The sequence below is a fragment of the Coturnix japonica genome, chromosome 2 (assembly GCF_001577835.2).
Source record: "Coturnix japonica isolate 7356 chromosome 2, Coturnix japonica 2.1, whole genome shotgun sequence".
Lineage (NCBI taxonomy): Eukaryota > Metazoa > Chordata > Aves > Galliformes > Phasianidae > Coturnix > Coturnix japonica.
In genome coordinates this window covers 124,525,854-124,553,768 of record NC_029517.1, presented here as the reverse complement: position 1 = coordinate 124,553,768, position 27,915 = coordinate 124,525,854, and the positions used below count along the sequence as shown (strand labels likewise).

At 38.6% G+C, this 27,915-nt stretch overlaps 1 protein-coding gene across 1 annotated transcript; it reads right to left on the bottom strand.

Moving 5' to 3' along the window:
- On the bottom strand, positions 1–25,711 carry FAM91A1 (family with sequence similarity 91 member A1). Its single transcript, XM_015856285.2, has 24 exons — positions 25,491–25,711; positions 23,292–23,376; positions 22,624–22,775; positions 21,411–21,468; positions 20,187–20,254; positions 19,246–19,359; positions 18,044–18,134; positions 16,508–16,570; positions 15,424–15,530; positions 14,593–14,631; positions 14,357–14,469; positions 13,317–13,435; positions 12,800–12,912; positions 12,514–12,600; positions 11,809–11,941; positions 10,988–11,136; positions 10,168–10,302; positions 9,156–9,269; positions 8,496–8,568; positions 7,287–7,436; positions 5,768–5,875; positions 5,364–5,487; positions 4,271–4,340; positions 1–3,154 (listed from the first exon to the last, which is right to left on the bottom strand). Exons 1-24 carry the CDS (start codon positions 25,560–25,562, stop codon positions 2,960–2,962), a joined length of 2,532 nt encoding a protein of 843 aa, XP_015711771.1. The 5' UTR covers positions 25,563–25,711; the 3' UTR covers positions 1–2,959.
- Between the last annotated feature and the right edge of the window lie 2,204 nt (positions 25,712–27,915).

Below are 27,915 nucleotides of genomic sequence, written 5' to 3'. Positions count from 1 at the left end.
TTTGACCTACGGCAGTTTATTTGTAAACAATTGTTACATGTGTCAATAATTTAATTGAACACAGACTTTGTACATTTCAATGTATAACATTAAGAATGTCACACTAGAAGAATTCAACTGTATTCAGTTACAGCCATACTTTAAAAACCTTCGAAATACAAACCATTAGGAATACTGTACAAGCAAAAGGAGGATCTGAGAACAATGGTGAGAAAGAGAAAAGAAAGAAGAAAAAAAAGAAGTAACGTATCATGATCAGAAATATGAGAACCAGTAACACATGCTTTCCAGTTGGCTCTTGAAGACGGCCGGGTACACTCATCCAGAATAACCACTACTTGGGTTGTGCCAGAGCAACCTCTCTTTGACGGGTCAAGAACAGATCTTGCTGAAGACAAACTTAAAACAACTGACAACGTTACAATGCGTGAGATTTTCCCCCGACTTTCAATAAGACGACCTGAAGAAAAGAAGCTGATTTCATTAGACTTTATTTGCAGAACAATATAAAATAGATTCTTTTGGTGTGAAGATCTTGGAGACCTTATTTTTCTTTTTTTACACCACATTTAAAACAAAAGTCACATACTTTGAGTGTCTGGACCATCCCAAGCACTGGAACCGTAGTTGAGTTTCAGGTATTTTATGGACTTCTTTGGTTGCAATCTATTCCGTAAACTTCAGATATGAAGACTTGAACATTCAAGCTCTAAAGTAATGTTGAAGCACCTAAATTATAGTAGCTCGACTTCTAAGAATTGCCAACATATCTGGAATTTTCACCATTAACAGCAAGATTTGTGGGTATTAAACAACTCTGAAGAGCAGACTACTTTTATTGAGAACCTAGTAACATCCTTCACTCAGTAACACTGAAGAGTACACAGTGAGGAGAACAGGAACTTTAATCCATTCTTAGACTTTCATACAGCAGATTTAACTTGTACTATCATCAGTTCTGTGCTTGTATAGACATTGTGCATGGCAAAATTTAATACAATATGCCAAACTAGCTCATCTATTACAGTTCACTGTAGCACTGAAAGTATTGCCTATGGTACTGAAAGCGTGAATCATAATCTACTGCCTAGTGCCCCTACAGCGCTCGATACTGAATTAATCTTCACATAACAACTCTCACAGTAAACCCATATTCTCTGCGATTTCTAGCAGACCAACATCCATTTCCTCTTCAATTCCTTTGAGGGAAATATGACAACTTAAAAAAAAAAAAAAGACTATCAAAAAATAAGCACTTCCAGTACAAAAGTAACTGTAGTGTACATAATTTTCTGTAATCTAGCTCTGTAACTTACGCAGAATACTACATTCAGTTGCTCTTGGTAAAATACGTAACACAACAGATGTAAAAATATATATAAAAAGAAAAGAGCAGCAATGAGCAAACTGTAGTACTACAGACTTCCAGTTCTTAAAGCACACGTCCCACACTTACACATCAGGAATGTATATAATGCCAAGGAGAAAATAAACTCTCACAGCTTCAGCTGAAGTCGCTGCATTATTCTATTGTGGTACATTTTCCCTTTTCAAACTTGTTGTGTTTTTTTTTTCTTACAGCCAGAAAGAACAGGATACAAACCCAAATGTTGTCATTTTTCTACTTGTTATTTTCCAGCATCATCAATGCCACAGATTCTTGGTCCGTTACATAACGTAGGCTAGTAAAGACAGGATGGTTGTCTTATTTTTACATCATTTATATCAAGGCAGTTCCAGCAAAGAAGAGAGCTGGCAGAGTACTTAGTCACCTGGATTAAAGGTCTTAGTATTCCACGTCTCTTGTTTCCTTGTGTGCTAAAAGGGATAGACTTTTTTTTTAAGCTGGAAAGAAGTTGTTAATGCCTAATATAAACAAAATGAAATCATGACACATAATATCATCCCCTACAAATAGAGCCAGAACATCATTTTAGATGATAACAGTACTCTGTTAATGTTTGTCAGAATGAACAGCTAATGGTTAAAAGGAAAACAGATTCAGAGAAATCTCTGCCTACACAACTTCTGCTATCTTTCTTCTTTAAGGACAGTCATGAAAAAATTAAGAGACCTTTCCTTTCAAACATTAATCAAGGGAACATATCTAGTTATCTACCTTGAAGTCAACTTATAACATCAAGAGTTTTCTCACAGCAACATCAAATAACGAAGTAGAACCAACTCACAGTGTGTCCCAAATCTCCAATTCCCAGTTTCATACACAGAGCAAAACAAATCCATTATTATAGAGAACTCTACAGAGAGGGCCAACCTCTTCAGCCTTCCCATAATTCCACATCTCCACTGAATTTTACCAGAGATGAAAGAAAGCACACCGTCCATCTTCAGAATGGCCTTAATCATCAAGAGGGCTTAAAAGCCTGCCCTAACAGAGACCCTGAAAGCATCACATTTCCTACTGTGCTGATCTGTCAAGGCCACAGTATTAGGGTGAACTACATAATTCAACACTTCTTAATGCCCCGTATCACCAGGATACATTTTTTAAACAGTTGGTATTACTGAGCTTTTAGAGGAAGTGCCAAATCTCCTACCTTTATACAGAAAGGCTTTCAGTATTACAGTACAAAACTGAACAGAATTTACGTCTGAGTAACGAACATAGAAAACTACTATTGCAATTTTGTGGTGACGGCATAGAAATTTAACAATCATCAGAAAGCCTACGAACAGCATGTTTAGTTATAAAAGAAAGATTGTCTCAAGGTAAAAATAGTGCTGACAGCTAAAAAGCTCTCTGTTGCAGCAAGATGCGCAGTAATGAGTAACAAGTTCTAGACAGTTTAAGCAATTCCCCAATACTGCAACACAGCACGCTTTTGTAACACTACTCTTACACGGGTTATGCTGCAGCAACAGTACACTTCTTAGTGGTTGGCACTATAAATTAACCATAATAGAAGAAAGGCATTGAGTGATCAATGTGTGAGAATCTCTATTTGACCTGTTCCTTAGGTGTGGTTGAAATAAAAACTGAGGAAGGGGATCGTCCATTCCATTCAGATAATACACCTTCTTTGAACATGAGATTCTTGGCAGGAAGTGGAACACCCATATCTGCAGAAGTTGGCTGCAAAAGTGAACTTGAACAACCAGCATCATGGAGCTGATCCAGCGTTGAAGTACCTTCCTAAAAACAAAAATCAGAAAACTGTCTTAAAAACAAGGGAAACAATGAAAGATTTAATAGCTAGAATATAGCAAGATATTCCAATCAGCAAATTTAGTATTTCTGAAGTGTGTTTAATCCAAATGGCTATGAAAGTAAAAATAGAACAAAGGAAAGCATGAAATGGGCACACAGTTGCCTTGGCTACATCTGTGTATGTGTGTACATATGTAGGTTCCAAGAAGCCTTCATGGAGGGCTGAGACTTAAAAATTAAGGGAAGATCTAGGAAAGTAAACATGCAGCTATAAAATCATTAAGACATCAGTTTGAGCGCATTAAGCACTGCTACAATCTCATATTCTGCTAGGAGTATTCTTCTTTAGAAGTATTGACTTGATCATAGTACGAGTAGGCATATTTCCCATGAGTTTGGTTTCTCAGCTTAAAAAATAAATAAATAAATCACTTCAGCATTTTTCCCTCCTTTTACAGATAATCATCTGTATAAAAAGCGCATCTCAGAGACAGCATCTAAAAGGTTAGGAGGAAGTCACTTGAGACTGATGGATGGTTTCAAGGCTTCAAACTTCTGCAAACCTCCAATGTTCTCCTGAAGAAATGGTTTTAGGCTTACATCACCTGAAACACTACCTAAGGTAAGTAAGTTATTCCTTATATTCCTAAGGTAAGTAAGTTATTCCAAGTTCCTTATTCTACTGAAAGGATACGAATTTATACAAATACATTAGATGATAAGCAACTAAGTAGATTCCATGTTACAGTGGACATATCTTGAAAGCATATATTTCCACGCAGAACTATAGGAGGCTGTGGAGGAGGCATTTCTCCTTTCTTGCTATGCAAGGTCCCCCTTTCTGCCTTTGTCCTTAAAGACTCCCCCAACATCTGTACTTTTACATACTAATGCTCATTCATCACCAGGGAAGGGAAGAACTCACTTTTTGTCACCAGAAGAATTTGAATTTTACAGCACTTAATACAGTTGCTACTTATAGGAGGGTAAGAAATGAAAAAAGCCGACCACCACACACATTTCTATTCAGCAAAGAGCAACAAAGAGGAAAACAATCACACAGCAAACGGAATTATTTTCTTGTTGGTTATTCCTCCTTACCTGGAATGAATGAACAAAATTGAGGACCTGCAAGGACAGCTTTCTACTGGAATGTAACAGTTTTTGAAGGCTGTAAAAAGTGAAAGAGAAGAATCTATGTACAAATACAGAGAATCAAAATACATGCCATAAATTCCCAACCTTCCAAGGTGCCCCAATTTAATCTAGTGAAGAATTATCATGGTAAACTGCTCAAAAGTTACTTTTGTAGGACCAGACATTACATGACAAAATAAAAAGCTTTCATATAATATTAGCACTGATGAGGTGCTCAAATCATCTCATGTACTTGTGAGTCCAGCCAACTAAATACTATTTTCCTGATTTATAATGTTAAAGGGGAACTACTACAGTTGCACAATATTATTTTACATAAAATATATTAGGAAATTAAACTGTAACATGTTTTCTTCTTATCAAGGACACTGCTGTGGATTTCAGAAGCAGGTAACTTCATAGTGGTACACTGTTAAAAGCTAGTCAGCTACTATACGAAAATCCCTGTGTTTTCAAGCAGCCTTTTATTTAGTTTCCAGAACCACATCATAGGGGAAAACAAAACAAAACAAAACACATGTTGTTGGATGAGTAATCTTTTCTTTATGAAAGTTATTGTCAAAAGCAGAAGTCAGCTTGATCATACGGCAGCACTAAACTTAGCAAACAAAATGCCAAATCCAAAGAAAATTTCCACTAAAACCAAATGCATTTTACATCCAGTCACTACTAAGATTTTTTTGGTGGTCAGGTGGTGAAGAAATCTGTGATAGGCCACAAAGGGGAGATCACCAGGAAGGCATTCTAAGCTTACCTAATGTTCAGTTAGCGTCCTAGAAAGAATTTATTTTCTACCTTGCAAAAACAAACAAAAAAGACCGTTTTTTTTTTTAGTGGGTTAAGGTTCACTAGGCATTAACATTACAGTTGGCACCTTTGAGTCAAAAAGGGACACCATCACCTTACACACTTAAGTTAGGAACTCTTAAACAGGTTCTGGTCCAATTGTTATCAAGCTGTTAGTACCCAAATCACTTTGCAGGAACTCTGGACATAACACAACTGTTAAACCTGTAGCTGATAAAATAAAGCTCACCTTTCTTTTCTACATAATCCATGAGTGGCTATTTTTCTGCAGACTTTCTGATTCAACTCAGAGCTGAAGAGAGGAATGCCAAAGCATAATTCCAGAGGAACCCATTCCAGTTCTGATGTGGGAACTAAAAAGACAAACAAACTAAGAAAAAAGAAAGCAAATATTGATCCCAAAAGCAATTCTGTCAAGTCAGATCTATTCTCTCAGATCTACAGGATAATTCATGCTTTTTTGAGGCAGTCTGTTTACTTAACTGCTCAAAGATTTAAGGGAATCTGAGTTTTAAGAAGTAAAAGCACTTATAGTCTGAGATGACAAGTACAGCAGTATCGAACAATAGTATGTGTTTAGATCCTCAAAAAGAAGGCATCCTACTAGACAGAGAATGTTTGTCATGGTTTTACCTTCAAGGCTTTGCTTGATTGCAGAATCCATTGATGTTTCTTCTATTACCATCTCAAATGACTCTGTACTCCCATTTACATCAGATCCTGATGCTAGATCAGCATCTCCTAGAGGTAAAATAATCCTTACATAAACATTTAGATGAGTATATGTTTAAGTACTAATTGATGTAAGGAACTTGACAAAAGTTTTGCCCAAATCCCATATACAAAAGCTGCTCTGAAAGTAATGCCTCCTATTTTATTATGTTGGCCCACAATGTCAAAGATGTCAGTGATACAGCCAAAGAGTTGACCCTTCTCACCCAATATTCAGTTAAATTTCTAGCCATACTATAGATGGCAGCAGAGGGACAGTCTGACAAAATGATGTCTGACACGGAAGTGGATGTGAAGCAATGGTGTGGGACTGAACCCCTGCACGAGGAAAAGATGGCACTCATTGACATTTACAGACACCTTCTGAACATTTATGGAGACAAAACAGTGGATGTGAGTGCAATGAGGTGGTGGGTGGTGCATTACAGCAGTGGCAACAGGAGGTTACATCCTCTGTTGGAGATTTTTACAAGGGTATCACGCAGGCTCTAGTTCATCACTGGCAAAAATACATAGTTAATGGTGGTGACAACAGTGTTTTATAGCTAAAATTTGCTCTATCACATGGTGCTATGGTGTTCTTTGTTTCCATGGAAAAATATAGGAGGTACTATTTTCAGAGCAACCTACATAACTATTAAACTGGAAGAAATGTTACAGAGAAATATAAGGTCTTAATGATTTTAGGACTCTAGAGCTACTTAGGGATCTTAAACACATGTACAAAAGATTAAGTTCTGGCATAGGAAAATGACACAATTTACATCTTAATGTTTTGAAATTATTTCCTCCCCCTTCTGCTGGTTATTCTAGTCCAGTGATTTTCAGTTTGTATTTGCTAATTTAGGCTCAAAGGGAAATTAGGAAGTAAGCCTACAGATAGCAGACTCATGCTCAAAATGTATGATATCCAACACAGGCTGGGAGAGCTGGGTCTCTTCAGCCTGGAGAAGGCTCCAAGAGGACCTTATAGAAGCCTTCCAGTACCTGAAGGTTCCTGCCTACAGGAAAGCTGGGGAGGAACTATTTAAAAGGGCAGGTAGCAACAGGACAAGGAGAAATGGTTTTAAACTGGAAGAGGGTAGATTTAGACTAGATAGTAGATAGAAAGTCTTCACTGTGGGGATGGTGAGACACTGGAAAAGGTTGCCCAGAGAGGCCGTGGATGTCCACTCCCTGGAAGCATTGAAGGCCATGCTGGATGGGGCTGTGAGCAACCTGGTCTAGAGGGAGGTGTCCCTGCCTATAGCAGGGGGATGGAACTAGGTGATCTTAATGGTCCCTTCTGACCCAAACCATCCTATGATTCCATATCATGTAGAAAACCAAATCATTTGGGTGTAATCCTTTGCTCAACTTCGCTGAAGTAACGGTTCGCAAATTAACAGAACACACACACACACAATTACTGCTAACTAACCTCTTCCATCAGAAGCATCACTCAGCTTCCTGTTAGCTTGCCGACTTGTAGGATTCAGCATAGTGACATAGCCACAAAAATGCTGCAAGTCTACCTTGTTTCTCAATATCTTTAAAGCTGAATGGATGCCCATGTTCACACGAGAGAAGTCTAGAAGAAAGAAAACACAATATCCCAGTTTACTTTAGTGAAAACCTCCTCCATAGCCATATAGTTCATGTCTCAGCCAAACTGGTTTTTATCTGGATTTTTTTTGTCTCCTTTAATGCTACCGTCTAGCAATAACGGGTGGACATGGGTAACACTTAAGAAGATAGCTATCTTGCACACAGACAGCAGAGATAGCTAGGTCCAGCTAAGAAAAAACAACATCCAACTCTCAGTGTCACAGTATGTTCTGAAAAGTCCAATATAAGAACTTCCACAGATCTGATATTCTGAAGAATTATAGTACAGTACTAGTGGGTAACAAGGAGTTTCAACACTGACTTCTTAATCCTAAAATTTTTCAAGTTAAAAAACAGCCGTCAAGCCCAGAGAGAACATATATAAAAGGCAATCCCTTTTGAGCCTAATACAAATCAGACTATGAAATTAGCTTTATTTCTAGTAATCTAAATAATATTAAACTTCATATCTGCAAATTTGCACTTTGAGGAAAACTCTCAGCTAGAAAGCCTACAGACAATCCAAAGCCTCCTGTCACCAAGGAGTACATCAGAAAGTTAATTTCTGCTTTTTAAACTCAGTTGAACTAGGAAGACTTTGAAGGAGCAGAATTTGCTAACAAAGCTCTTCCCTTAGTGGGAAATGCTCCATCATAGTTCCCAGTACTACTGTTTGCTTTTGGTCTCACCTCTCATAGTTAAGAAATGCCAAACAGAAGTAAGTTTTACAAAAGAATATACACGAATTAATAAGTATGTACAAATAAAGATTTAGAAATGTTTGCTGAGGTTACTTCTCAATGCCTGCGCTGAGACAGAATACAGTCCAGAGAGAACGTTCTGAATACAACGAAATACAGAACAAAGTGAACCTTATCTACCAGCTTAGGACTGCCTTGTCAATAATTTAAGCACTCTTTCAGTTTTTCATCTAACTTGGATCATAATTACTAGAAAATATGTTTTACAAGAATTATTGCAAACCTCCTGCACAGGATATCATTCAATATGATGGCACAGAGATTATGTTAAATAAAGTTACCTCCCTGCTGCTCAGCTTCATCAAATGGAAATGGTATATGTACAGTTTCTCCCATTCCATGCATGCCATGACCCTGAACATCAAGAAAATCACATTAGGCACAAAAGAAATAGCACTCATCAGCTTAGCTTAGTCCGAATCATGCTCATGTTTAAAAGCTACCAGTCACATTGATGAAACATAGAAATGTTTCTGTATTAAAACTCTTGAAATAAATAGATTGAATAAGGTACTGCATCCTCTTCCGTGTAAAATGCACATGAATGAAGATAACTAGTTAAGCTTCATTGGAGAGGAGCAGTTTCTTGAATAGCAGCTCATATTCTCAGCTATCTTATACACCACTATTATTCAAAAAGACATGAGGATTATACATTTTCATTTCAGTTTACTATATCCTCAAAACTCCTATAAATCCCTATCTCATTTTCATTTGGCAAAATTCTAATATTTGCTCATAATGTAATGCATACTACAAATGCACTGAGGTCAAAACTTACCAGTCTTCACCCCCTCTGAAACACACCAGTAAGGGCTAAAGTTAAACATTTTTCAGCTCCCAACAGAAGCACAGGTCTCCTACATTCTTAATCTACTCTTTGATGTAATAGTTTTACCCAAAATTACATGTTTTCATCATTTACAGAGTGTACTCCATACCTGAATTAGAACAGCTGAATGCGTTAAAGCATCATTCAACATTGTGAGCACATTTGAAGTAGGAACTACTCCTGGGTCGTGACCCCAAGATGTTATAAGTAAGCGATCATAACCCTAGAAGACAGAAGGTTATTTACAATAGTAAAGGACTATTCAAGCACAAAGTGAAATGCTGCAGTTAGACTAATAGCATGTTACTACAATTCTGAAGTTACTGCAGATTACAACTCTGACTACTTTTTGAACCTTGCTGTAATCAGTGAGACACAAACACTGCTACGTGTCTGCTGCATGTCAATTACAGTTAACAGATATCACAACTTTTTGGTTCCACCAAGTTTAAAAGTTGCCATGATCACTCCCCCAGCTAGGCTTGCCAAGGCTACCAAATACCTCAAAACACTCTTTTGTGGGACACAAGTCCCCCTGAGGGCCAGAATGCGAAAAAGACTTTCAGACTTGAATTGGACATAGCAAGAACTGGGTGGTGTTCAGCCTGGAGAAAAGAAGGTTCCACAGAGACCTGATAGCAGCCTTTCAGTATCTAATATCTAAAGGGAGGTTATAAGAAAGAAGAGGGCAGACTCTTTTAGCAGAGCCCATTGTGCTAGGACAATGGGAAATGGTTTCAAACTAAAAGAGAGAAGATTTAGATTGGATATAAGGAAAAAGGTTTTTTACTGTAAAAGTAGCAAAGCACTGGAATTCGCTATTCAGAGAGATGGGTGGATGTTCCCAGAGACATTCAAAGACAGGCAGGACAGGGCTCTGAGCAACCTGCTCCAGCTGTAGGTGACCCCTATCATAGCAGGGGAGTTGGACTAGATGACCTCCAAGAGTTCCTTCCAACTCAAACGACTATAATTTTATACTACATAAGTCTTGTTTCTAAGAAAGCTACAATAGCTACTTGATTATATCTCAGATTACAACTGCATGAACTCTTCAGTGTACAGCAGATCTCTGAAACATTAAGAGAAGCGAGAGAAAAATCGAGCTCCACATACACTACCTGAAAAATATCTGGAAGTTTTCGAAGTCGTGTTCCTTTAGAGAGTAATAGAGAGGGTGGTCCTTGTCCAGTTATGTGGTAAATATACAGTTTGAACCAAACTGAACTGACTTCCGGTATTGCAGGTCCAATATGCTGAAGAGATTATTCAGAAAAAAATAGAGCCTGTTATTGCAATTCTTATATGTACAGATATAAGTTAATAATTGACAGTTTTAAAGAAACATAAAGCTAAAAAGGAGTACAAATGTGTTAATTTACTAAGGAGAGATGATATTTGCAGGGGGGTTGGAACTACATGATCTTAAAAGTACCTTCCAACCCAAACCATGCTATGATTCTATGACATTCTAGGTACTTACTCTCTTGATAGTATTTTATATCAGCACAAGATCAAGAAGAAAACATATGTGATTAACCCAACTTCATAGTTTCATAGTCTCGTGTGGGTTGGAAGGGACCTTAGAGATCATCGAGTCCAACCCCCGGGATTTGAGCCTCTGTGTAGCAGAGCGGCACTTCTACCACTTGCGCCACAGGGGGGATTCGAACTCCGGGCCCCAGTGTTGCAAGGCGGTGTCCTTAACCACTGCGCCACCGGGGCACACTTCATACTTGATAGGTGAAATGTTAATAAATTAAAATGTAGTAAGTATTCACATTTTACTCAGTAAATATATATTTTTAGAGTAATTGCAATACTATTCTATATGCCAACAATTATGCTCTTTAGAAGAAACACATAACAGATATACATAAACACAAAGCTACAAAACTAATTATATTATTATATAGTTTTTCCCCCTAGTATTTTTTTCACCTGGGGTGTACAGCTACTAATAGGTCGAATTTCATTGGTGAGTGGTGCCATTGAAACCAGTAGGGTATAATTTTTGTTGAGAACTCTACTGCAGGTAGCTGGATCCAAGCCAAGCAAACTCTCACATCGTAAGAGATCCAAGGGAAATCCTATGATGAGAATATAAGATTCTTGATTAATTCAAATGGAACATAAAACCTAAAGCATGATCTAAGATTTTCCGTTCTTCCCTCTAAGCCATTAATACAGTATTTTCCAAAACAAAGTCTTAAGTTACGTACAGACTTATTCAAGTTAATCTCAGTAATTTCAGTAGTTCAAGTAATACACGATTCCCTGGCAGAGCTACAACTTTGTCCTCACTGATTAACTGATCCCAGAAAAGAAAAGTACATAGAATTACTAAAAGAAAAGTTAGGTGAGATTTTAGAAATATCCATCTTCATTAGGAAGAATACACTCATTTTCCTAATCTAGAAAATGTTTTTCCTTTCTGATAGAAAACGCCACTTGAATAAAAGGATTACTTCCTTTGTTACAGCCTTCAGAAGTAAACAACATAAAACCAAACCCCGTCTCAAGTTCAGCTCATCTTGCCACCATTACCATTAAGCTTTAATCTGTTGCTTTGGACATTAAGCCTAAGCCTGTGCACCAAATCTGTCATTCAGCATTACAACTCAGTACTGCAAACTCAAAGGATTAAGCAACTTTTTTGGGGGCTTCAAAACACTTTTAATCAAACAGGGAACTGACTGCTGTGAGTCCATGGCTGATAAGTAAACACACATAAAATATTTCCTCAGAAGAGTTCACAGTACCGTTAGTTGGTTGGTCAGGCTGTATGGCTTGTGCCCCTAAATCTTTATTGTGCCGCAAAAACAGGATTGTGTTTCTCAGTGTAAGTGCATGGTCAAAGTATCGCTGTGCTTCCCCTTCACCTGTGCTTTGAACCTAAACAAGAAGCAAAATAAAGGCATATAAATGGCATGTTGTTTGCATAAACATTAATAATGCAACAGGAAAAATCAACAAGCTATCATTTGAAAGCTTTTTAATTGCATAAGAACCCCAAAGGTTATACACAGCAACTATTAAATGGAAATTAAGTCTTGGTCATGCTAGTCAAATTGTCAAGTTTTCCTACAAAAACAATACGCAGATTTTCAAAAATATTAACATCTTACTAAAAGAAGGCGATTTGCATTTAACAGGCAAGCCGTAATGTGCGTGTATGTTCACACAGACATGGGCAAATGTAGTTCTAGAATTCCGTTTGCTTACCAGACATTCTACAAATTCACATACATGCATTGTGTGTTCCACAAAGTCACTTGCAGCATGGATATTGTTAATAATCAACACATTAACTGAACGACTTAGGTTCAGTGTGATGAGGAGTGCTCATATCCTTCCATTGTTAAGCGAGGCTCTTAGAGTAGTCATACAAAGTGAAAATATGGAAGGCTTTTTGTCCCTTTACACTAATGCTGAAAAAACATTTGGCCACACATGCACCAGATTACCTTCTCCAGCTCCACCAAGAAACTGTCAAGAGACTCATCTGACAGTTTCCCAACTTCAAACATAGTGACGGCGTGACTTTTCAAGTTCTGGAATAATAAAACAAAACAGTCTGAGATCTCTGAAAAGAGAATGGGCAAGCAAAAATTTTATGACCAAGTGTTTCTTAGCTGCAACAATATAAAAGGTCTTAAAACAATCATGTTATATGGAAGTAAAAGCATTTTCAAACTCTACATGTTCAGTCTTAGTGTAATACACTGAACAATAATACACAACAACACATACTGGTGAAAGATTTCCCATCATTAGAAAGGCAGTGAGGGTAGAATCAAACAGGAAGGCAATACGCTTTGTGTGTCCGCTGGACAGATTCAGGCTGCTCACACTGGCTGTTTCAGCTAATAAAGAACAAGAAAAAAAAATACATGAACACATTTGATTTAAACATGAAAACATCAAGTCATACAACTATTTAAAATAATCAAAAAGCCCCAGTTAATGCCACACTGAGTACAGAAGAATTGCCTTATCAGTGCTAAATAAACAGTGCTGATCATTCATGTACTGGTATCTTAGCATCAGCTAATACTGATAACGTACATGAGCAAAATACCTTATTTTCTAACAATGAGACTGAATAAACCTAGACTTAGACATCACCTCCCCAGTATATAATTCATACCAAAAAATTAATAAAAAAACCAAAACAACAACAAAAAAATTTTCTTTATAAATTCCTTTACAGCCTACAGTGCTATGAAGCAATTCTTCCTAATGTACTAGATACATTGGTCATGCTAACCTGGATCATCTTGACTGTTGGTGTCTGTATCTGTGGCTGATGACCCAGCTTCCTGCACAGGACTTCTGTTTTCCCCACTGTCCCATGAAAGCAGCATCTTTTGAGGATCCAAAGTACTCCTATTAACATAAATCAAAATCCACATCTATTAGTCACTGCAGCACCAGAGAACTATTCCTGCCTTCCAGTGCTGGTATTCCACACACAGGCATGCCCAACACATGCCTTTCAATATTTGTGAGCCCTAAATCAGTCTACCTTGAGAGCCCTCAGAGTCCTCCTTTAGCTTCAGCACAAAAGCTTACTTGGTGGTTCGAAGAATACCAGGTTTTGAATAACAGAACTGGAAAAAAAAGTGATCAAACCACCACTGTTCAAGAAAAATCCAATGAAAAGTCTTATTCACTTTGTTCTCACATTCTGAGTTGGCATCAAAGATAACTCAGACACTGATTTTTGGGTTTTTTTGTTTGTTTTTAAATAGCTTAAGAGAAACTGAATTCAATCAAGTACCTGACAATGCTTAAATAACATAACTTGACACTTCAACTTGGAGAACCTTTTGCTTTCTATTACAATTATCGCTTTCCCAGGATTTTATATAGATAAATATATATTGATAGCATCTACAACTGAATAACAAGAGGACCTCACAGCAAATAAGCAAACTTTATGTACACATTCGTTGGCAGCTGTACCAAGAGACACTGCCTCTATACTGGCATAGTAAGAGCTGTGGTTTCCTCCTCAGCGCTTCAGAACAAGTGCACACTTGTCTGCTTCTTCAAAAGTAAGCAATGAAAATCTTGAAGTCAAAAAGCCACTAGTGAGTAATGGCAATAGAAATACTATTCCAAGGACGCATTACCACCCCTTATCCTAAGAAAGGGAATCAAGTATATATGTCGCTATGTATATATATGTATATTAGAAAGCCAAGTGAAATTATCAGTCAAACAAATAGTTCTACTTCAGATTATTTGGGTTCTAGCTCTCTCTTCAAAGAGAAATACACTTCGTAAAAGAACGGATACACTTACTTCAGTCTGTTCACTGAAGGAACATTCTTCCATGATGGATGAAGGTTATCCAGATTTATTACTTGGCCTTTTTTATGAGCAAAGCCTAATCGACAATACATGGACACAGCATTCTGAAGAAACACACAAAAATTACACAGACGTAATAAGGAATTGCAATATGAAACCCCTCCATGAAGCCAACTTGCAAGACAGTGAGATTCTCACATCAAATAACAGATGAGCAATGCACGTACCTTTACTAAAGATAAGTCAATCTCTAGGACGTTTGCAAGCTAAAAAGAAAAAAAGAAAAGTCATCAATGCAAAACTCATCATGCAGATAGTGATAATCCACAATTTTTGGGCGTTGGCATTATTTGTTACTTTTTTCTCTTTATTTTTTAGACAAAGACCGTAATGGTAGAAGCAATTTTGTCTCAACCAAAAGCAATGGGGAAAAAAAAAAATGGGATGAAGTCTCATGATTGTTCCACTTTAATGCATGCACAAGAAATAGGAGATTATCTCCTACTGTGCAATTTTTAGGTTAATCATATATCTTGTAAGTCATACAGAGAAGAAGATAAAATCTGCGTGTTCGCTAGGTATTTTTTCAGGTTCTTTTTCCCACAAGTTTGAGAATCAAGCCTTATGAAAGAAAGCACTACAATTATAAATATTTATGCAAAAGTTACGTTCCTACTCTAAGCCAACACCCTGCATGTTTTCACAAGCAGAGATTTTTATTTTTCTTAATTCACACTGGCAAAACAGAACCAATATGGCTGGGACAGTGGGAAAACAGACTCCAATTCTAGCCAGTACAGAACAAGCTGCATAAATTATTCCCATGTAAATTCAGTCCAGCTGATGGAGTTGCTTCACTGAATGTGTATCTTGCCTGCAGAACTACTGAAATTATATTCAGTACTAAGAAAACCAATTTATCTCAAACTCTGCAAGTCAGACAATACTTACAAAACCCCTCAATACTGATCCATACTCTTGCCTTAAGTATTTCACCAGTGCACTCTGGTCTTTTCATGGTTTTCCCATTACCAAGACACAAGGTGAGCTTTACTTACCTCTGCCACATTAGTGTGTTCATCTATTGAAACAAATATCTTGTACAGGAGCGTTTCAAAGTAATCACCTTGCACTCTGTTCATCACAAAACCTTCCAGTGGTGGCACTGAAAAGAAATACTTGCATGATTACAATTTGGTAATTTTCTTTTCTAAACTGAAACCGCATAAAACAGCATACAAAATTACACAGAGGTATCTGTCATACCAATTTACAATGGTATGTGTACTTTTCAAGTCTCAAAGAATAAAAGCCTAAAGAGAGTTTACATGGTACTACAATTTCTCCTAGCCCTTAGGAAAATAATGGTTCTCAAGATGTCTTCTAGTATTTAAAAAAAACCTTCTCTGCTCTTCATCACTGTCTTTCAGGCTCCTGCTCAGCCACTACAGATAATTCTTAATTTTCTAACACCAATGGAAAGTAAATTGTTAAAGAAAAAAGTGAGTGCGGGTTGAGGAATAACAAGAAGAACAAAAAAAGTCACCCTTCTTTCACCCTGGTCTGAGAAGCCCAAAGATAGCATTAAGTAGCAACTCTCTTGTATTTAGAGGACATTTGTTTAATTGATCTCTACTACAGTAATGACATGGAATTCCGCATGGGCAGGTTTCAAAAGTGTGCATCTTTATACAACTCCAAAACCCTTCAGACTTAGCACAGCATGAGTTGCTCAGACAGCCATATGCTGCACTAGTTTAAGCTCCTACCCAGTGCCCAGACACAGCACACTGCTATAACTGAGGTGACAAAATGTAAAGGATGGAACTGATATCTATTATATTTTTTTTTTAAAAGCCAAATCTAACAAAAGAAAAAGCTGCATAGGAATAAAAAACTCAAGTCCTTTTAGCACAGCAGCTACGTTTCTTGGCATCGTGATTCCTTTTCATTGCAGCTCTACAGGAAGGTACTTAAGTTGTGCTGTGAATCATTAGACCAATCTCAACTTACCTAGATATTTATATTAAAAGATATGAATTCAAGTTGAAAATGTCCTACATACCATACAACCGATGTCTTTGTAACAACTGAAATAAATCCAAGAAAATGCAGGCTGGTACTGTAAAAATATTTACTTACCTGCTATACAGCTGTCATCAGATATTGGTACATCGAGGTAAATAAATCCCTTGTTATACAAGCCTGTATAAATTAAAGCAAATCATTGGAGAAAAAGCATTTTGCAGAGTCCTAATGATATACTTAGATTTTCCCTGTCAGTTCAGAATGTAAAGTATTTCCTATTAGCTTATACTGTACAATGTTATTTTGCAATACACAAACTACATCCAACATTCAGCAGCTATTACCCTAAAACAGAGCTCTTTACCTGAATTTTGATGCAATATACTTGGAGTTTTACAGCTACTTTCAGGAAACACAGCACAACAGGAGGAACAGAAATTGAAGCAGCTACATTTGGTAGCCCCTACAGTCAGGCTCTGGTCACCACTTGGTCCAACCAGAGCAATATATGGCGTTCTCCCAAGTGCTCTGCAGTTTTTGTGCCCAGCAGTGCTATGGGTGAAAGGCAACCCTTCCACTGGCGACAGAAGGAGACTTCCTTGAACAGGGCCTGCAGAGCCACCACCTCCCTCAACACTTTCTGAGTCATTATGTGGTTTTCCAGAGGTCTCATCATTCTACCAATTGCTTGTAGTAGAGAGAGCTGGGGCACTTCAGCCTGGAGAAGAGAAGGCTTTGAAGAGACCTTATAGCAGCCTTCCAGTACCTGGAAGGGAACCTACAGGAAAACTGGGGAGGGACTTTTTATAATGGCAGGCAGCGACAGGATGAGGGGAAATGGTTTTAAACTGGAAGAGGGTAGATCTAGACTAGATAGAAAGAAAGTTTACTGCGAGCGTAGTGAGACACTGGAACATGTTGTGTTCACAGTGAGGTTGTGGATGCCCCCTCCCTGGAAGCATTCAAGGCCAGGCTGGATGGGGCTTTGAGCAACCTGGTCTAGTGGGAGCTATCCCTGCCTATAGCAGGGGGGATGGAACTAGGTGATCTCAAAGGTCCCATCCAACCCAAACTGTTCTATGATTCTATGATTTACAGAGTTCTCAAAGATGATTTGTCAATGAATTTGTTCTCCCTTGATTACTACGATTTGTCTATAACACTGGAATAGGGAGAAGCACGCAGTTTTTCATTAACCTATTCAGACATTTGAGGTAGACAACCTCTTAAGCTCCATTTTTTGATGGTGTTCATATAGTAAGAAATTTCAAAACTTTTTCTTTGAAAAACAACCAGTAAAGTTTTAGCTCCCAGCAACACCAGTTTTGTCTTTTTATTATATTGTTTTTTTGTTTCTCTCATTCTCATATACCCTCTGTTTCCACCCTGAGCCCTTACTATCAGTTTCTAAGAAAGAAATGCCTTAAATTACTCGAAGTAATATCAGAGCAACACCTCCTAATGGCTCACTGTTAAATCATTTACTTAGACTGCAGTCTGTACAAGCTCTTGAGTATTTCTCTCCACATTCTCCCAAACTTAAGCTTTCTTCAATCCTATTATACCTGAATTTTCAGACAGTGCATGAATTTATCTGAATTTACTGAGCAAGACCTACACACAGAAAAGAAACGCCAGTTAAACACTTACTGTGAACTACATTGAAGTCTAATGAACCAGCAAGCTGAGGACCTGAATCGATTATCTTATCAATAGCAGACTTTTCCGATGTAGTGCAAATCTAAGTAAATAAAATGGTGTTAGATGGTTCCAGAAATGAGTCTACACAACTTGAATAATACCATTCAAAGAAAAAAACAACAGAGACCCACCATGAACACTTCACATTCAGATCAGTCACGGGTAATAAAAAAATACAGAAAGCAACCATATTCTTCAATAAAATGCTTACACTGAAGAATTCACTGTGCTTCTTACTGAAGTTTTTACTCTTCTTCCTATATGAAGTTGAATGTGCTCTAGAAACAGTATTTAATTGCACAGGTGTTTTACAACAGGGTATAATAGCTATCCTCTTTAAAACTTGTCAATTAAGTGGTCAGATATGCAACTAGAGCCATTCTAAAAAGAGGTCATTTTCAATACCAAAGGAATTTCCTTCAGGTTAGCTACTTTGGAATGTCAGAATGTACGTAACCACTGTCTGAGATATTTCCAGTAACAGCCAAAGAAAGAAAACTTGCTTTGACTACTACTACATCACTGCATTAACTATGCTCCAATCTAAGGTAAAAGGTAAACCGAAAGAGAAGGAATTAAATACAGATGAAGAGACTATAGCTGACTGTAGAAAAACCATGAGCATGAAATAGGATGCTGTGAAAATGAAAGCAGAACGATGACAAAACATTAAGCCAGCTCACAAGTTTTTTGAATGCAATCAATGAAACAGAGGTACAAGACAGAGATACAAGGAGCAGAAATGAAGATAAGTAACAAAGAAGGTCCACTAGCACTGAAGGTGAAGTCAAAACCAAGATGTCAGAGCTAAAACACATTTAAGCAGACATTTGTTAAAAAACAAGTTTAAGATGACATGTTTTTGCTGCTTGTTCCCTATAAAGCACAGCAACATACGCTTCAGTTCCCAGTTTTGCTGACACAAAACAACCTCAGCACTGTATGTGACAAGAAGCACAAAGGAAGAGGGCAACAAATACCAACAAAGAATGATACCACTTCTACCAGCTCCAATTTCTATTTCCATGACAGAGTTGTTATAAAGCTCCAGACTCCAACCAGTCTTTGTGTAGAATACACAAAGTGAAGTCTGTTTTCAGGAACTGTGAGTATTCAACCAAAACCAGAGCTGACAGCTGCACTGTAAGTACCTTGATATCATCCTCAGTGATGTAGCCAGACTGCACAACCCACCAAGCTTCTATGGTAATTTCCACAGGTTTCACAGGTAACAGATCACGTGCAGTTTTCCTTCTGAAAAATTTCTGCAGTGGTACAGTCCATTTGAGATAGAAATAAATAGCACTTCACACATGCAGGCAACCATCTACCTTTATATAACCTGACTTCTAAGTACACTTATTTAGACTGGGCACACAAATACTATTAGCTTTGACTTTTAGTAAAGGCCCGCACTTGATCAGAACAGATGTGCTTCCCTCCTCTCTCAAATTATGAGATTGGGATGGAAAATACATATTTACACCTGATACTGTCAGATGTAATCTCCACATATGTATTCTGTGTGTCACTAATTAGAAGTCACACTATCTAAAGACATTAAGAGCAAGTCCAAGAACAGTAGACAAGCATACAATTGCTCTACTTTAAATAAATTCAGTGGTCTTATAATCCATTTTAAGAACACAGTTTATTTACTTTAAAAGACCAAGACTCCATAGTCTCAGTAAGTATGATGCCATAAAAGTACAGTGCATTTAAGTACAAGAAAGAAAAACTAAAGGGTACTGTTCATTTACACGCTTAGATAGCTCATTCTCCATTCTCTTCTATTGTATAGTTGTTACTTTTAGGCTCACTCTGCCTACTTCATATTTTGGTGGATACCCTGGTATTTGTTGACTGTTTTTCTGTTTTTTGTTTTTGTTTTAAGTAATGCTGAATATCCTGTTCTTTAGTCTATTTTGGCTTTAGTACTTTTATAAAGAAACAAAAAAATTAGCAATATGTTATGTTGTACTTAATTACACATAATATTAAACTAACAAGACCCACAGAATTTTTCCACTATCTCCTTTCAAAGCACACACAGTGGGTGAGGGAAGAAAGATGAAACTGAAGACAAACTTACCTTTGAAGATCTACATTGGTTCATTAGATCTATATATTGGTTTCTTCCTATACCAAGAAGTCTTAGACCTGGAAAATAATCAAGGTTTTATTTCTCTGGAAGGGTTTAAACTGAAGATACATAAAATCTTCTTAAAAGAATCAAGCCTACTTGTATAACTAATACTTTTACTTACTCCTTCTTCCCAAAATAAAAGGATACCTGGAGGAACTAAATTCAGTCCTAAATGAATTTGGCCAAGAACCATGTGCACCTGAGAAACAAAATCCATTCCTATTTATTTACTTTACATAGGTTTCTTTTAGAAAGCATGCAGTTTCTCTCAAGTCATGGAGTAGCAGGGAACAATCAAACTCATCTCTTCTGCCTTCACTTCAGCAGGTAATTACAACGCTTCAAATCAAGAGAAGTAAAGCTGTACCCGTTTCGATCAACAGGGTGTTTTTCTACCCTACTGCCACACCATGCACTCAATTAGAGCTCAGTAAACTAAGAATTAGAGCACACAAGGCCATATAAGCATTTAAGGAAGATGAGAAAGATACTCTGCTCAAGTAAATCAGAAATTAATTCTATAGCTGACAGCCTTGAACCATTAACAAATTACAAAAAGATATTGGAAAACTACTCAGAAGCTTTAACCCATATTCTGTCTCAGTTGTCACGGGGTGATCATTCTGTTCTTCAAATTCAACATGAGGTTACATGTTCACGTGCCTAATTTCCCCTTCTTGTGCCCACAGCAATCTAACAGAAAGTAAGACAGCTGATCTGGCACATCCAGGGGTATCACAAAGTGACATTCTCTTTCCTTGTACATCATTTTGTCCACTGGTGCTAATTCATATTAGAGCCAACAGCATTTCAAAGACATCCCAAAGCCTTCTACCCAAAACACACACCAAAACACACAGTAGGAAAGTATCAGCTGCTCAGCTGGGTGACACAACAACCACTAAGACTTTCCACCCAGAAGCTCACGCAATGACAAGAAGCTGTTGTTGTATCATGTCTAGTAGTACTCAAATCAGCCCGATTCCTGTGCTTATCATAGAGACAGAACATTGCATGGGGAGCACACCTTCCTGAATATCACTGTTCAAACACTTCTACATCTTCATTCGCAGATTTGTGTTCAAGCAAATAGATGCCCCACAAATTCATTTTCAGAAGGTCCTTAACTCCAACTCATTGAAAGCAGTATTGCAGCTGGATAATACTTACAGTCAGCAGCAGTAAAGTTGGGTAACGAATCATAACTTTTTTCACTGTTCATTATATCCTGAAAAAGACAAGAAAATTTAATTGCAACAAGAATGTCATTGCTTCAGAGAAGCAAATGAAGAACTCATCCTTCAAAAATAAATCCCTGAAATTAAATCAGAAACCTATTAAAGTCAGTACACTAATTCTGGCTAGGATAATGTTAATTTTATTCATCATAGAAGATGTTTTGGATTTGTGATCAAAATAATGCTGATAATACATGAGTGTCTTAGTTACTGCAGAACACTGCACTTACACAGACTCAAGGACATCTCAGCTTCTCAGTGGGCCCAGCCAGAGAAGGGGCTGGGGATGCAAAAGAAGCTGGGAGGGGACAGACAGCTGACCCAAGTGTCCAAAGAGATGTTCTGTATAGTATGACAATATCAGATGACGTGGTATTCAACAACACAAGCTGAGGGACAGGAGGAAGAGAGGAGAGAGAATGTACCAAGCTACAGCATTTGTCTTCCCCAGTAACCATTACACATGATGAGCCCCTGGAAATGGCTGAACATCTGCCTGCTGATGGGAAGCTGCCAACGAATTCCTTAATTAGCTTTTGCTTGCGCATGCAGCTTCTGCTTAACCTACTGAACTGTCTTCATCTCAACCCACAAGTTTTCTCACCTTTACCCTCGACAATTCTCTCCTTCATCTCTCTGACATCCAAAGAAAACAAAAAGGTTGCCAGAGAGCTGACAGAAAACAGAACCATCTTAGTGCTCATAGAAAAAAGCTTTTGATATGGTCAAGTGCCATTTCTGAATAAGGACACAACCATAGAAATGTGTTGCTCTTCCCTTGTTTAGTTGGGTGTTGTTTTTTTTTTAAGTAAAGTTCCCTTTGTTTTATTAATCAAACAGAATGGGGTATTTCTTTCACGAGCAGTTGGAAATGAAGAATCACAGATCTCAAGGATCAAAAGAGACATGGGCCTAAACATGAGTTCCACCCAGCTCCACATGACAAAGTCCAGTTCTTGAAAGGTTTATGGGAGTACAAGGGTGAAAAAACAGCAGACACAAGTAGTTATCTAAAAGCTGCAATTAGTTAGCAGTTCCTACCCAAAAACAAACAAGCCACCTGACGCTGCCTTGCATACAAGCCAAGCCAACACCGACATCTCTAGGACATAATACACCATTTCTCACCATAGTTTTGTACTCACCTCCATTATGCCTGTGTAGTATGAAAACGGTGTTACCCTCAGCCCTTTCACCATTATGTCAGACAAATGGTATGGGTACAACATCAGATGGTCACGACTGTATTTTAACAGATCCTCGTAATATTTACGTTCATCTTTCTTGACGTGCTTAACTACAAGAAAAAAGGAGAAACAGTTGCATTGCAAGGTCAAGTTCAGTAAAAAAAAAAAAAAATGTCTGAACAGAAGACTAAGAAACAGTATAACAGAGATTGACAGAAAGCTAAAAATAAAATAAAGGAGGGCAATATGGCATTTAGCACACACGGATTCCTACATACAATATAATTACTTTCAGAGCCATTACACATGAGAACAGAGCAGATCTACTTTGCAGGTTACCAGGATGTGGCCCACTGAGACAGCGCATGCAGGCTCTGGAAAATGATCTGTTCATTAGTGAAATTATTATCCAGTGTAAAAGAGGACTGGATGCAGTCAATGCAAAGTAAAATGGAAGCCTGCAAACAAGCCTCAGATGTGACGACTTCTTGTGATGTTTTATCATTTAGAACTATTTCAGGGATGGAGGGATCTTTAAACAGAACTAGTTCTTGCAGTTTTATAGTAAAGACAATCTTCCACAGAGAAGATCTGGGCAGCAATTAAAATTTAACTTCTTTACTCACCTAAGTTATTCCGGTACCGTAACTGATTGCGGATACTGTAGAGTACAACCTGCCTTTCATATTCCCTCTGAGAGTTTCCAAGAGCCTTAAAAACAGAAAAGACTTTTAGCTAATGTGCACAAAACCTGTCATAGTTAAACCAGTGCAAGGTGTCTCATTAGGAAGCACATGCAGGCATTTGGTATTTAATGAGTCCCCCACTTCATTACAGCGATAGTATTTTCAGTTCCACCGTGAGGTCAAAAGTATCTTTAGTTAAATGGGTCCCTCTACACAAGATGGAGAATTAAATAGTGACCTCTAGATATTATTTCTTTTCCAAGAGCCATTGCTACCAAAAAGGGAGCCTGTCATCTTCAAATCAAAGGTTATAAATGTTCTTTCAGGTTACATGAAGCACTGAGCATTACACCAAGCGTTCAGCATCTTACAGCCTTGAAGAAGTGCCCAGAATTAGTGCAGCACAAACCACTAACTGTGAATGACACAAAGATTCAGCTACAGCACCTAAGAAGCTTATAAATAAATAATGAAAGAGTTCAGCTGTAATTTCCCACAAGTAGGCAATCAAGTGATCTTTGGTCACAAGATTAAGGCATACAGTGCTTCACTATCCCAAAACAAGATAAAAAGAGAACTTTGGTTAATGTTTTAAATGCCTTACTTTGAAAACAATCCTGCAGAATTCTTCACATTATTCTTCTGCTCTACTAGAAAGTGAGCAGGTTTTCTTCTCCTGGTTTATTAAAGACTTGATGCTCATGTTACAAAAGATCCTTAGATTGAAAAGTACTTTACTAAATATAAGGGAGTATACTTTATATAGTGAATATAATATATACTCTCTCTCTCTCTCTCTCTCTCTCTCTCTCTCTCTCTCTCTCTCTCTCTCTCTCTATATATATATATATATATATATACACTCTATATTATACTCTATACTAGTGAATATAAGGTAGAGTATACTCCTCTACCCTGCCCTGATGAGGTCACATCTGGAATACTGAGTCCAGTTCTGCACTCCCCAGTTTAAGATATGGAACCACTGAAGAGAGTCCAGCGGGGGCCACAAAGATTATTAGAAGCCTGGAGCATCTCCCATTAGAGGAGAGGCTGAGACCTGGATCTGTCCAGCCCGAAGAAGAGAAGACTGAGAAGGAATTCTATCACTGCTAATAAATATCTCAAGTGTGGGAATCAAGCAGACGGAACCAGGCTCTTTTCAGTGGTTTGCAGTGACAGAATAAGGGGCAACAGGCAAAAACTGCAACGCAGGAAGTTCCATATAAATATGAGGAAGAACTTCTTTATTGTTCGGGTACAGAGCACTGGAACAAGCAGCTGAGAGGGGCTGTGGAGTCTCCTTCCATGGAGAAATTCAAGACCCATCTGGATGCTTTCCTGTGAAACCACTGTACAGAACCTGCTGTAGCGGGGGGCTGGACGAGAAGACCTCCAGAACTACCTTATAAACTCTGCAATTCTGTGAATACAGAGAACAAACAAGCACAGTACCCGTGCACTGCAAAACCCAGCATCAGAGGAAAGAAATACACTCACAGGCGAGATCCATATATGATTTAACTTTGAAGTATTTTCTCCAAGTATAAAAATATTAAAGACTATGCTAAAACCAAATACAACAGAATCCCAGAAGCTACATTAAATAAAATAACACATTATACAGTGCTGTGTTTTCCACTTTAATCACACAGCACGACACTCTGCTGGGCAAGTAAATGTAAATCACCATTCACATTCCTCCCTAAGAGGAACTACCTCAAACTCAACAGAGTTAACTATTCAGGGCCTGCAGTCATTACTCTTCCTCTCCATCCTCTGCACAAGAGAAGGAGTTGTTTTCCACCACCTGCTTCAAGCAGCACTTAGCTTTGGAGCCTGACACACTACCTGAGTGCTGCTGTCAGGGCCCTGTGTAACCCGGCACATCAAACTTTCATGAGTTGTTTTTTCCCCAGGCCATGCAGTGCACAGCTCCCTGACCACACAGCAGCACCCATACACCAGGCCGAAGACGTCCACATCTTTCTGTTTCCACACAGATACCCCAATTCCCCTAATGCCCCCCCCAACACGGGGGCCGCCGTGTTCAGTGCTGGCAGGGCAGTGCCTCCCCGCCACCTCTCCCCACACACCGCAGCCGTCGGCCAGGAGCTGTGGCCGCCCTCCCGGCGTTACCTGCTTGACGCTGGCCGGCAGCCGGGCCCAAAGGTAGTTGTGGCGGATGTGGAACTCCACGTCGATGTTCATGGCGAGGGCAGCAGAGCGCACCGCACGGCCCCACCGCCGGGGGGCGCTCCAGCCCCGGGGCCGCCCCGCTCTTCACCCGCACCGCCTCCACCTCCTCCTGCTTCGCCCGCTGCCGCCGCTGCTTCCGCGTCACGGCCCAGGAAGTGAATGGACGTCACTGCCGGTGGGACGGGAAGGAGCTGCGCATGTACACAGAGATCTGAGCAGGGCATGGGTGGTGAGATGCGCTCTGCAACAATTCAGTCGTGCCCTGTAGAAGTGACCTCATCCTGCACAGTTCTCAGGTTTCACATCTCTGTCACACCTAACGCTGGTTGATAAAGGAACTATGAGGAGATACTAACACAAAGCCACTTCTCCTTGTTGAGTGCTACGTAAAGCAGGCGGTGCAGGTCTTTGGCTGGTACTGTCTGTTTGCTTTTGATATCAGTGATTAGACACACCCTACAGAAGGGCAGGACGGTTTTTCCATGGATGGTTCTGAAGTAAATTCTCTTGTTGGTGGCACCAGGACATAGTAACTATTAAATCAGGTACAAAAATTCACAAGCTAAAAATTCTGGTGGTCAGAATAACATTAGTGTATGCAATAAAAGAATAAAAAGTGTGGTAGATTCCATTGTATTCCTATCAACTAAGATAGCTCCGACTTTTCAATGGTAGCGCTGGCAAAAGGGAAGCAAAACTAAGATAATTAGGAAGAAACTTTTGGTAGTTGTAATCTTTGTGAGAAAAAGCAGAAGAGAAATCTAATCCTTCAGCCTGGACTGCATCATCCTTTTGTTTCTCCTTCCATGTTGTGTAATCTACACCTACTTTTGTCTTGACTCCTACGTCTTCAGTTTGTTTAGACCATCTTCTCTTTGCCTGTGATGTCTCTAACTATTCATAATTCATTCTGCCTGTTTGCTTTTTAAATTGATCCCCGTGTTCTTGTTCTCTGCATCTTTGTGCAGCCTCAGTTGTGGTTTAGTGTTTGTTGGGGTTTAATTTGGCTAAAAGTACCTGTTGCAGCATTACTGGTACACATGTTTTCTTACTGCTTTTAATTTAGTCTCTTTCAGTTTTACACAGCAGTTATACACAGTAAGTCTTGAGATTTATCTTCTCAGTTCACTGTTTTTTCAAAAATTATCTGCTTATTTTCCTTATTACAGATCTTCTGTGCTTTTTCTGTCTGTGCTTTTTCCTGTCTGGGTGCCTACCTGTGCAACCTACTATAGAGAACCTGCTTTAGCAGGGGGGTTGGACTCTGTGATCTCTCGAGGTCCCTTCCAACTCTTGCAATTCTGTGATCCCTTGCAATAAATTAGTTCCACGTTTCATTACTGATGCCCTAATTTTCATATGCAGATAGAACATGCACATGCACAGCATAGCATAGGATGTATTACTCAATCTACTGATAGCTTAAAATCCTTAATGAGCTGCCCTCTGTTTTACCTGCTGTGCTGCTGTATTTCTCTCACAGTCAGTACAAGCAGTACAATTACCAGATTGTATTGGACTCTATGGGTGCCCACCAACCTAACATATTCCATAGGAACCCTACAGCTGTTTTCTTTCCAACTTCAGCATTTCCTTTAATGTCTGTTGGATCAACTTTATTCCCAAAATGATCATGGAAGAAATGGATAGTTCCCAGCTCAGTAATAGTATTGAAGGTGTCTGAGACAGGATGTCACCACAAGGCATTGAATTCTGAAGAAAATTCCTCATTCTCACATTGGATTTTTACACCTTATGTTAGAACACTACAGTCAAACCCAATCATTCAGTTTTAAGTGTTTGAAATGTATTGAGGTCTTTGCAGGAAAGTACTGTCACACTGTGTACTGACACACACTGGTGTATTGGCCGGAGCAAACTGGAACTGGCTCTGCTTAGTACAAGGATGATCACTGGTCTCTTCTCCAGATGCCGTCCCTGCAGCCCCTTCTCCCCAATGCCAAAACCTTGCCACATAAACCTAGTGCTATGAGATTCTGTTTGACATATTCTGTGGGAGCTGTGAGTCTTCAATGACATATTAAATACCACCAAGTCCCATAAAATCAAATATTAACTTTTTCGAAACAGGCATCCTTCCTTCTAAAATGACTGGAAGTTGTATGTTAAGCACTACTGTACTGAACTGTTTTAAATCATTGTAATAACAATTAGATAAAAGGTTGTATGTATAACCTTAGGGCTTATATTATGAAATCCTTATTTTCTCTGGCTAAACCAGCCAACTCCATGACCCAACAGGATATGCTATTAGATTGCAGGGATAATAAAGCCACCGTGTAATGATGAATACACCCCACCTTGAAATGACTAGAATTTAAATAAGACCAAAGTTATTGATTAA

Excerpts from the sequence above, each read along its gene's own strand:
- FAM91A1 (XM_015856285.2), bottom strand. The coding sequence starts at position 25,562 with ATGAACATCGACGTGGAGTTCCACATCCGCCACAACTACCTTTGGGCC. Across the intron at positions 7,437-8,495 it reads TGAAGCTGAGCAGCAGGGAG|ACTTCTCTCGTGTGAACATG; the intron begins GTAACTTTATTT and ends TCTTTCTTCTAG. Across the intron at positions 5,488-5,767 it reads AATCAAGCAAAGCCTTGAAG|TTCCCACATCAGAACTGGAA; the intron begins GTAAAACCATGA and ends TTGTCTTTTTAG.